Source organism: Neophocaena asiaeorientalis, unplaced genomic scaffold (genome assembly GCF_003031525.2).
Source record: "Neophocaena asiaeorientalis asiaeorientalis breed wild unplaced genomic scaffold, Neophocaena_asiaeorientalis_V1.1 scaffold917, whole genome shotgun sequence".
NCBI classification, from domain to species: domain Eukaryota; kingdom Metazoa; phylum Chordata; class Mammalia; order Artiodactyla; family Phocoenidae; genus Neophocaena; species Neophocaena asiaeorientalis.
In genome coordinates this window covers 171,507-183,665 of record NW_020173505.1, presented here as the reverse complement: position 1 = coordinate 183,665, position 12,159 = coordinate 171,507, and the positions used below count along the sequence as shown (strand labels likewise).

The 12,159-nt window shown below is 45.1% G+C and overlaps 1 protein-coding gene across 1 annotated transcript in view; it reads right to left on the bottom strand.

Annotated features, from left to right (window-relative positions):
- Nucleotides 1–394: 394 nt before the first annotated feature.
- LOC112401400 (glycine receptor subunit alpha-4) overlaps nt 395–12,159 on the bottom strand; it is a 21,762-nt gene continuing 9,997 nt past the window's right edge. Inside the window, exons 8-9 of the mRNA XM_024747640.1 lie at nt 6,124–6,273; nt 395–685 (exon numbers count right to left, since the gene is read on the bottom strand). Of these exons, the coding sequence (XP_024603408.1) occupies nt 395–685; nt 6,124–6,273 (441 nt within the window). The remainder of the gene's footprint in view (nt 686–6,123; nt 6,274–12,159) is intronic.

Below are 12,159 nucleotides of genomic sequence, written 5' to 3'. Positions count from 1 at the left end.
GACGTGGCAGGGCAAAGATTGGTGCAGATTAAGATGACAAATGCCAGAATCTAGTAGCAGTGGTCTGAATAGTCTCCACCAGAGAGCTGAAAAACAGAGAAGCTCCTGTCAGGGAAGAAGGTCATCCTGGCCCCAAGAACATGTCCAAACCTTACTCTCATGAGAAATGGGATAGTATGGAGAAAATCTGAATTAGGGTAGGTAAGCCATCTTTCTAAGTAAAGCCACCATTGGCACCCTGCATTGTAGACCCACATGGCTTTGGGATTGGCTGTTGAAGTTCTGAGTGAGAGATCAGGAAGGAACTGTTCAAGATCTTGATGGAATCTAATGCAGGGGGAAAGCCCACCCAGGAGGAAGCAGGAAGCCAACAGCTGGACTCTTTAGCTCCTATTCACAGTGCCTGGTGGATATCTTCTGACCGTAGCACTTTATAGACAACCCAGTAGAAGATGTTGAAGATGAGGAAAGTGAAAGGGAAGACAGCCCGGGAGATGGTGTCAATCCTCTTGGCCTGGTCCACGTAGAGTTTCTGCATGTTTTCTCCTTCCCTTAGAAGAGGCGCTGGAGGTTGGGGGCTATAAATGCCAGAACCTTCCATTGGACCTCCATCCCTTGCCTGCAGGCAGTGGCCCAGGCCATAGCCACGGAAATAAAGGCGACTTTCTCGGGTGATATCTTCCTCCTGGAATTACATGGAAGAAAAGGCAGAATTTGGGGTCACAGTTCTAAGGCAGAGGAATAGAGACCAGGCCACACAAATATCTCAGGTGGTGCTATGCAGACAGGGTGGCTGGGTACACAGGCCCACTGCCTGTTTTTTTATGACCACAAAACTACTCATGAGATAGATGTATGTTAAGCAGCTATATGTGGTATGGATGGTATATGTTATGATACCATTTGCAGATAAGCCCCGAGCGGCCTTTTTAAAATGCATAACATCATTTAGAGCCATCTAAAACTCAGTGAAGTGCCACCTCACCGCAAGAGGGACATCTCAATGTCAAGTTATCTCTGACTGGTAATAAATAGAATAAACAGAACAATGAAACCTTTAGAAAGCACAGCTGAGATATTTAGACTTGGGAACTTGACTTTAATGACTTCCAAAAGCTGCAAAATTAATTCTGCTTGTACATAGTATCTTAACAAAAATGTTTATCTCGACTTAAAGCTGAAAATTCCAAAAGCTTCAAATAACCTAGTGGGCTATCTGAATTATCGTAAAGGTGATCATGCTCTTGCAGATACGTGTGCTTCTAGGGTAACATTTATTACCCAATACACATTCCATTCATGTACAATATATGCATTCTGATGAACATAGTAACACTGAAGAGGTAAATTTTTATATAAGCATTAAGCAATGTAGCAGACTACACAAAGTTTGTCTAATAAATGACAGCTGACAATCTTAAGTAGCTATAACACAGCTGAGAGCCAGAAGGTAAGGCCACAAAGATAGATGGAGATCTAGAGAGAGACGGAGAGGGAGAAGGAGAGGGAAAAGGAGAGAGAGAGAGAGAGAGAGAGAGAGAGAGAGAGTGAGAGAAAGAGAGAGAGAGAGAGAGAACCAAAGCCCCTGAGTGATTAACAGAGAGAACTTTACTCATATAAGAGCCTTTCAGGGCCCCACTCAGAGCCTATTTACTCTTGGTTTCTGTATAACCCAAACCTGCCCAATTTTGGCTACTTCTAAAGGACATACTGCCATCAGAAGTAGTGGTTCACAGCCTGGAAATTAGACAGACGACAGGTAAGTATATACCAAAACCTAGAAATACTTCATTCAAAGATGGTTATAATTTTGTAAAGTATTGATGTTTACAGGAGTAAAAGCTTCAGCTATGTAAGAAATAACCTGAAGTGAAATGCCCCCTTGTGGGATGGCGCCAACTCTCTTCTCAGTTTGTCCAGGGCTGAGGGCTCCCTGAGACTAGGGCTTTCAGTACTAAAACAGAATAAGGCACATGTATGTTGAATGGATGTGACAGATATACATAAAATGTAGATAAAAGTAGATTTTACACATGCTATGCAGTTAGAAGGACATCATAGGGTGTTTATAATGAGATCTCTGTAGCTATAGTAACCCACTGAAAAGTGGTTTAATCGATGAGATGTTGGTGTGGTGGGCCCCAGTGAGCCTTGATTATGACAGCACTAGAAGGCCTAGCCTGTCACTGGGCATCAGAGGCAGACAAGCTTAGGTCAGAGATTTATCAACAGATCCCACCTCTTTCTCTGCTTCCTGTGGGCTCATGGTACAGACGTGGGAAAGGGCATCGGTCTTGCTCACTGCTGTGTCCCCAGTGCCTAGCACAGAGCTGGCATCCAATAGGCACCCAGTAGACATTAGTTGAATGAATGAATGGACTGATGAACCACATGCCTCAGAGTGAAGGACAGGGAACGGCTTTGTTCTCATGAAGCCAGCCTCCTCTCAGGATCTCAGACTGAAGAGTCTACTCAGAAGAGAATCTTAGCTACAGAGTACTTGGCAGGAAAAGCAATTACTCCTTGCCCCACCACTGCACAAGGGCGTGATGCCCTTCGGCCTTTAGAAAGAGTGGCACCTTTGGCATAGAGAAGGGTCTCTCTAAGTTTGCCCACCAGGGAGCCTTGCTATTCAATCCTCGATTTTTCCAGTCTTTGTGAAGAGAGTTGTACACGTGTAGGCCAGAGGCAATTCACTCCTGTGGTGGTGCTTTGACCCTGAGTTGTTGTGGTGAGGCAGCCTCAGTTCTCTCCTGAAAGTTCTTTACATAACCTGTCACCACAGGCCTTGGCTCACCTCATCTGTATTCTGTAATTCATTTTCACACTGTTTCTACCAGAGAGGTTGTGCTGGACCCATTTTATAGATGAAGAACTAGAGGCAAACAAAATATCTCCCACATAAGTGAACAATGAGGGGGTAAATAAAATGATTTTTCCTTTTGCTTTCCAGTTCAGAGTCCCTCAGACTCCCTGTTCCCTGCTGCTCATCCTGATCCTCTCAGCTCTCCAGCCAGAGGATACAAGCATGGAATATATTTGTTTGCAAAAATCTCTGAAAGAGAGAGTTGAATCCAACTACTCTTTCTGTTTCTATAGATCTAATTATTTCCCCTTTTCTCCAATCACAGTAAATCTAAAGGGAATTATTGGGAAATATTCCAAGGCTGGAAAAAGCTATTTCACACAGGAGAGAAAATATGGCCAATAGAATGTCACCCTTGGCTCTTTTTAATTTTAACATGTTGCACCACTTGTAGTTGGGGGAGCAAACATGAGTGGCCTAAAATTCAAGGGTGGGGATCCTGGATTTGGGTATTACCTATTTAGGACAAATTCTGAGGGGGGTGCGTGTGTGCGTGTGTGTGTTTGTGTGTGTGAGGGACAGTGGAGACTTAAACTCCACTTTGTGGCTTCCATGGCTGTTGAAATAGAACATTTCTGTGGCAGATATCTATAGGGGAGGAGGGCTGGGGAGCTAGAGAGGAAAGATATTCCAAAACCAAGCTGGGGCGGGAATGCGCGGTGTGGAGATGGGAAGGGGGGATAGATATTGAGTGATATATATTGAAGTGAGAGAGGAAATTGGAGAATGGGGGAGGATCTTGGGGGATGGAAAGAGGCAAGCAGGGTTCTGGGATCAAGCGCCTGAGAGGATTTGGCAATATTTTGAAATTTCTTCCATTTCTCAAGTCATTCTATTGATAATGGTAAGGCTTTTTCTCTTTCCATCTTGAAAGAGAGCCCTTGCCAATCAGCCTGCAAAGGTTGGTGGAGTAGATTCTGTGGCTGCTGTGTCCAGAACCTGGTGCCAGGGCCTGTTGAGATTATAAAAAAGGAGAGACAGACTCTTCCCTGTGGGGTTTCTAGACTAGCTGGGAAGACAAAGTGGAAATGTCTGGGGGAAAAAATTGAGCTATTGGATTGCCCAAAAACCCGAATGAACTTTTTGGCCAAGCCAATATTTTTAGACCGTGACATGGAAGGAGATCACCGTGCTGTGGAGATGGGTGGTTGAGGAGAGATTTGAGAAGAACAGAATGAACTCTGGAGCTGGGTGAACAGCTGGCTGGCTTCTAGAATACTCCTAACTTGTTCTTGACTAAGGGATCCCTGAAAATCATATGGATTCTCTCTCTCCCTTAAGAGGGCTCCTCTCAAGACTAAAAGCTGCTGCTCTAGCTGGAACAGCAGGGCCCAGAGAGAGGTTCTAGAAATGGATTAACCCTGCATCAACTTTTTCAACCTGCTCAGTGACCTCTAGGATTCTGCTACATTTCTTCTGGGATGGCAGTGGCTTTAGGAAACTCAAAAAGGGACAGGACTAATGGCACAGGTTTTGGTTTTCAGGTTTTATTTATATTAATCATAAGCCCAGTCCACTTTGAGGCAGGATCCAGGTGCCTAAGCAGGGCCCAGGCTGATGTTATAACTTTGCAAATATTGAGCACGGGTTATGACAGACTTCATTATGAAATCAGGATCACCCTATACATGACCAGGAGGGGATAGGCTGTAGGCAGTTGGAGGTTGGAGAGGTGCAGGGAAGGGGGCGGGACTAGTGTCAACCTGGAGTAGCTCTACAGTAACTGCAGCAGTCTTCTGTTGCCGGGACACCCACACAGGCAATCTAGCTGGCAAAAGGACTCTGGAACTGGTTGGCAGCCTGCTCTTCTTTCCCAAGGTAGGCATTGAGAAGGCATCAAGATAAAAACCCCTATAAAGATAAGATTTTGGTACCTGCGGGCAGGCTTGACACAGCTAAAAAGGAGGTGGGGACAGTTAGCTTAGAAAAGGGTGCATCTACTTTTCTTGCCCTTCTGCCAAGTCCATATATTTTTTTCTAAGTCTCAGAATTGGATACGAAGGCTTTTAGGTCTCTTGAAGAATCGGTCCTACTCAAGGAGATGTAGTTATGGATCAATCCACTAGAGGGCGGGCTTCCCAGGACACAACTCAAGGACTGAAGCCAGGCAAGAATTGATAAATTCTGACAAACCACTAGATGAGGCAGGAGCCCTGCCCTCAGCAGAAAGGGACCTTAGCAAGGAACATGAAATCCCGGAGGATAATTTTAGTGCAGACATATGGTAAGGGTACTCCAGGAGCAGCTGAAGTGGGAGGTGGGATGTTAAGAAGAGAGAAGAACCTTACTGCTAGAGTGGCCCCGACAGGCTAGAGCCAGTGGGCTTAGATAGAACATTGTTTCCTCTCCCCCAAGAGGTCATATGTGCCTGCCGCTTGGCTTTGGAGCCTCCAGATAAGGCAGAAAACAAGGAGTCAGAGCTCAAGACAGGCCAGAGCTCTGTGTGTCTGATGATTAAGTGACCAGTATGTAGCTCAGCAAAGGCTTTTAGCTTTGCTTATAATTGGGCACTGGCTTCTGTGAGAGTGGCCCTGGCACCTCTGTTGTCATGGCAACATACCTAGCACCTATGGTCTGGGTAACGGTGGGGAGGAAGAACTGCCTCTGTTGTCATGATGACAAAATCCCTACTCTATTTCCCCAGGTGATCACTCTACTGTAGAAGAAATGGGGTTAACAAACAAGAGCGAGGGAGAACAACAGCTCATGCCCAACAACTCTGATGTGCCCAATGAAGATCAAGGTGAAGAAATCCAACAGCCAGAAGAGGCAAGTGGTGGTTTTTCAATTCCAGTTTAGTTATGGGGACCCTTTTATAATGCTCCCCTAGAAAGTCAACAATGCCTGATCTGAATTCTTAACCACCAAACAGTATATGACAACTTGGGGTACCTTCCTCCTGGGTGGGAGGAGAGTCAGGAGCAACCACTAATTATTCTCAAAGCAATCTCATGTTAACTAACTTGACAAGGTTCTAATATTGGCTAACATTTTTTCAGTGCTTACTATGCCCATGCTCTTAATCAGTCTGCTAGACTGCCCTACAGGAATTAAGGTCCCATTGGACAGAAAAAGAAATAGAGTCAAAGAGGTTAAAGTACTTAGCTTATTTGTGACCAGCTTAGGACTAGAATCTAGGGTCCTGATTGCCTGTCTAGTCCTTGCAGCCTAGGTCAAGTCTTGGTTTGTGGGAGGAGTAGTAGGGAGGAAGGAGTCCAAAGGAGAAAGGAAGTGGGCCCCTCCCTAGTTATACTCACCATGCGTTGGCGCCTCTGCCTTCTTCGAAGTCGCATGAATTCCTTATGCTGACGGGAGACAAAATTGACAGCAGCGTACTCCAGCAGGGCAGCGAACACGAAGAGGAGGCACACAGCCATCCAGATATCGATTGCCTTCACGTAGGACACCTGCAACATCCGCCAATGGAGCAGTCAACTTTCCAAGAGTCCTTCCATGGCCTGTCCAGTGAGTTGCCAACCCATATCAACTGCCTGCTGTTCTTCAGTTTTATCCTGAATTTCTTCTGGTTTTTAAAGAAGCTTCCCATGATATATCCCATTGTCTGAAGGCCCATGTCAAAGAGATCGGGCTACCCATCATCCTTCACCTCTCTGCCCTCTCCACCCTCCCCTTCCATCTGCCTTTCCTCCCTACACTTCTTTTCCTTTCTTTCTTTCTTCTTTCCTTACTTCTGCTTCTGCTTCTTATTATTCTTTTCATTCTTGCCTTCTGATTCTTTTCCTTCAATAAAAAGCAATGAACATGAATGCTGTATTTGTTTGCCTTCTGTTCTCTCCTAGGGTCATCACAGCTGTGGTGGTAATTGGGTGGGGTGCGTTATTCCCATGTGAGACACATGAGGACATTGGAGGCCTTGAGGGGAAAAATCTTAGCCAAGATTACCCAGTGAGAAGATAGCAGTAGGGCTTGGGGATTCTGGGCTTTCAATTCAGTGGTGCTGCCCTTTACCTAGGCTGTAGTATCAATATCAGACTAGGAGGTCCTTCCTTTCCTTCCTCCAACCCTATTCTTCCTTGACCTTGTGATTTTTTTCCTGCTGTTCTTTGTGAGAGACCCTGGTGGGGGTTTGAACTGAGTGGTGAGTGAGTGCCTCATGTCTTACAATGAAGAGCAGAACAGGGCAGGGATCCCAATGGAGTGTACAAATCACCCCCGGCTATGGATGCTTCTCTCATTTCAAGGCACTGCTGGCTTCTGCCTATCCATTCCTTAGTGCTCTCCTCTACTACCTGCCTTGGTAGCCTTTAAGTACCGTCAGCCCTCTGTATTCATGGGTTCTGCGTTTGAGGATACGAAGGGCCAAATGTAAGGGACTTGAGCGTCTGCTGATTTTGGTATCTGCAGGGGGTCCTGGAAGAAATCCCCCACTGGTACTGAGGGATGACTGTACTTTTCTCTCCCATTTCCCTTGTGAAGAGTGAATGCTCACTTCTCCTGGAGCAGGGTTGTGGCTGGGTGAGACCAGAAGGGAGGCCAGAGCTCAGGTTTATGAAGTCCTTTCACTTCCTCAATCAGATCACCTCCGTACATTGTTTTGAGCAGCTGAGCTCACCTTATGGGGCTCCCCAGCAGGAGTAGGACTAATGACAGGCAACTTTTTTCATCAGCCTCTGCTATGTTGGACAGTGAGGTTGCTGCAGACTCCAGGTAAGGAGCAGGTCTCACTAGAGAAATCTTCCACCTCAGTGGTTCTTAACCAGGGCTGACTCCCCCCAACCCCACCCCACCAGGGGCCTTTCAAAATGTTTGGAGACATTTTTGGTTGCACAATTTTGGGGTGGTGCTGGCAACTGGCATCTAGTGGGTAGAGGCCAGGGAAGCTGCTAAATATCCTACAGTGCACAGGACAGCCCCTCCCAACCCACACATTAAAGAAAAATTATCTCACCCAAAATGATGATAGTGCTAAGATTGAGAAACCCTAGGAAGACACTGGAACTCACCAAAAAAGATACCCCACATCCGAAGACAAAGGAGAAGCCATAATGAGATGGTAGGAGGGACGCAATCACAGTAAAATCAAATCCCATAACTGGTGGGTGGGTGACTCACAGACTGGAGACCACTTATACCATAGAAGGCCACCCACTGGAGTGAAGGTTCTGAGCCCCACGTCCAGCTTCCCAACCTGAGGGTCCGGCAACGGGAGGAGGAAATCCTAGAGAGTCAGACTTTGAAGTCTAGTGGGAGTTGATTGCAGGACTTTGACAGGACTGGGGGAAACAGAGACTCCACTCTTGGAGGGCACACACAAAGTAGTGTGTGTATTGGGACCCAGGGGAAGGAGCAGTGACCCAAGAGGAGACTGAACCAAACCTACCTGCTAGTGTTGGAGGGTCTCCTGCAGAGGCGGGGGGTGGCCGTGGCTCACCGTGGGGACAGGACACTGGCAGCAGAGGTTCTGGGAAGTACTGCTTGGCGTGAGCCCTCCCAGAGTCTGTCATTAGCCCCACCAAAGAGCCCAGGTAGGCTCCAGTGTTGGGTTGCCTCAGGTAAAACAACCAACAGGGAGGGAACCCAGCTCCATGCATCAACAGTCAAGCGTATTAAAGTTTTGTTTTATTTTTTTTGCGGTACGCGGGCCTCTTATGGCCTCTCCCGTTGCAGAGCACAGGCTCCAGACGCACAGGCTCAGCAGCCGTGGTGGATTGACATGTATACACTGATGTGTATAAAATTGATGACTAATAAGAACCTGCTGTATAAACAAACAAACAAACAAAAAACAACTAATACTAAACTTTCTTTGGGTTATTTGTATGGAAATATGTTAATATAAATGTTTCAGACTATATGAAATTTCTAAAAATTTTATATGTTCTGGTATAATGTTATAAGTCATAATTCTAGTTATTACTTTAAAATGTATATCTCAGAAATAACTAAATTTCCTTGTCAATTTCCTTATTATGAACTTTCATCAAATCTCTAAGCGTGGTCATTTTTAAGTCTTTTGTCATTTACAGACAGTTCTGGGTGTACTCTGATGCTTTTGCAAAAATGTTCCTATAAAAGTGTTTCATCTTCAAGGAATTCATGGAAAAGACTCTGACAAGTACAGGTTTCTGGTAACTGACTATACTGCCGAACTGAATGAATAAGCATTTTCAGAACTCTAATGGAAAACTGATGGATTCATAAAAGTGCTAACAAAATATGAAGATGAAAAAAAAATTAATTGCATGGGACTGAGTGAACTGATGAGGACGATTATAATTTTTGTGACTTTCTTTTTGAATAAAAAAAAATCCCACAAGGACTCAAAGGCAAAAATATACAAATCAAGTTTCACTGCAAAGTAAAGGAGCTGTTAACAGTGGAGGATTACTGGACTGAATGTCAATATTATGACCTAGTATGAGTGTGTTTCGTGTTTGGTAATTGCAATCATTGTTGCTTTTGTTGTGGTCATCCATTTACAATGCTTGGTGTCAGTTTATTTATCTCTTGTAAAAATAAAGTACAGTGAGTGTGTGTAAAAAAAAAAGATTGAGAAACCCTGCTCTTTTTCTTTTAAGGCAGTTCCACTGAGATGGTAGTGGTGGGTTGCTAGGCAACCCTGATTAAGCATCCCTTGGTGTTTCCACTTTGCCACCTACTAAGAGGTCATCCTATTTCATTCACCATCTCCCAGTCCCACTGTGCCCCCAGGAATGTTAAGTGCTACAAAAATCCTTAATGAGGTAATGACAAGGGAGGTCCACTAAGGACTTTGGACCATCAAAAGAAAAGGACACCTCAAGCAGCAGGAAGAAAGTCTTGTTAACAATACATGTGTCAACAATACACCTTAAATATCTGTGGAATCCATCCACTTGCTACCCTGGCTCATCTGAAGGAGTGCAACAGTTTCCTAAATGGTCTCCCTGCATCTACGCTTGCCACCTGCAATCTGTTCTTCAAACAGCAGCCAGAATTTTGTTTTGAAAATGTAAGTCTGATCATATCACTCCTCTGCTTACAACCCTTGAGTCGTTCTCCATTATCCTTCCGATACAGTCAATGCTCCCCTTAGCACGACATCTAGCCCCTGCCTACTACTTCAGCCTTGTCTCGCCCCTTGCAATCTATGACCCTGCCATGATGATCAATTTCAGTTGTCTCCCAAGGAGATAATCTCTCTCTGTATCTCTCCTTTACCTCGATAACTTTTACTTAAACGTTCACTTCAGATACCGTATCCTCTGAGAAGTCTTCCCTAATCATCCTAGTTTGGGTTGGTTGCCCCTACTGTATGTGCTCAGGTTACCTACACCTTCTTAGCCTCCATCAAATATATCTGGCTATTTCCTTCACTAGACTGTGAGCTCTTCAGTGGCAGGGACTGTTTCCATCGTGTTCACTGTGCCTAGCTGAGTGCCTGGCACATAGTAAGTATCTTTTGAATTAATGAATGGATGGATAGTTCATTTTTGTCTCTGCTGGCTTCTGTTTGCTCTCTTGGCCCTCCTTGTTACTACTTGCCCCAAGCGCTGTGAGCCATTTAGATTACAAGATTTTGAAAGAATTGGGTCCCTCCTGCCCACTGAAACTTTAGGTCTAATCTGTCAGTGTCTGGTAGAAACTTCCATTTAACCCTTCCATTATGCACTGAGCCACCTGCAGTTGTGTAGATCAAGAACCTGGCAAAGAGACAGCCATGGGTGCCTTTGAGAGCCCTAGCCCTCATAAAGGCAAAGAAGGAGTGGCTTCCGGGAGCATGGGGAATGGCCATCCCAGCTGAGTTCCCTTACAAAGCGAGCCTCTGCTGCTCTCATCCTGGACACTAGAGTTGTACTGGGGGTGGAATTGCTGTGGCTTTCAGAAGCCCCTGACCTGGCACTACCTTTTTCCTTGGGGTTCCCATAAAATCTAATGTTGCAGAAACTCAAGAGTGAGCGGAAGTTCCCTGACTTAGTCCCTTGCTCTGTGGGGCTGGCCAATGAAACTATTTATGCCTACATATTTTGCTTCTTGGCCAATGAGGCCAAGAAATGGTCCCCAACATAGAGAACAGACTTGTGGTTGCCAAAGGGGAGGTGGGGTGGGGAAGGGAAGGACTGGGAGTTTGGGATTAGCAGATGTAAACTGGTATATATAGAATGGATTAAAAACAAGGTCGTACTGTATAGCACAGGGAACTACATTCAATATCCTGTGATAAACCATAATGGAAAAGAATATGAAAAAAGAATGTCTCTATGTGTATAACTGAGTCACTTTGCTGTACAGCAGAGATTGACACAACATTGTAAATCAACTATACTTCAATAAAAATATATATACATAAAAAGAAAAGGTCATCAAAATCTGATAAGGCATCAAATACTGCAACCCGCACCCCAAATCAAACCAAATCAAACAATCCTCCAACAAAGTCCATTTTTTCCATAAGAGAAAACGAAGTGATTCCTGGGAGCAGAGGGATTGCGCTTGCTTACAGGAGGGGACTGGAGGAAGAAGTTCTCTCAGCAATAATAAGGCATAAATTGCAGCATTTCCCTGAGTTAGAGGAGAATCTCCTTCTTGTGTGGCAGTGGCAATAAACAAGGGCAGGTTCTTAGGTCTGAACTACTTTTCTGCCTCTGGCCTTCATACAAGGCCACTACTGCAGCTCCACCTGGCCCTGTAGCCCTCGCCTAATCCCAGTATGCCTCTCAGAGCCGCTTCAATATCCTTGTCCATTTAGGAAATACATTTACAGGCCTACCTCAGAAATATTGTGGGTTCAGTTCCAGATCACTGCAATAAAGCAGATATTGCAATAAAGCGAATCACACAAATCTTTTGGTTTCCCAGTGCATATAAAAGTTATGTTTACACTACACTGTAGTCTCTAGTAAGTGTGTAATAGCGTTATGTCTAAAAACACAATGTGTATACCTTAATTAAAAAATACTTTTTGCTAAAAAAATGCTAAGCATCATCTGACAATGCAGGGTTGCCACAAACCTTCAAGTCGTTAAAAAACGCAGTATCTGCTATGTGCAATAAAAAGAAGTATGCTTGGACTTCCCTGGTGGCGCAGCGGTTGAGAGCCCGCCTGCCGATGCAGAGGACACGGGTTCGTGCCCCGGTCCGGGAGGATCCCGCATGCCGTGGAGCGGCTGGACCCGTGGGCCATGGCCGCTGGGCCTGCGCGTCCGGAGCCTGTGCTCCGCAACGGGAGAGACCACAACAGTGAGAGGCCCGCGTACCGCCAAAAAAAACAACAAAAAAAGAAGTATGCTTGTATAGGAAGTGATCTCTGACAACTTCCCCTAGAACATTAGATCTTTTTTTTTTTTTTTTTT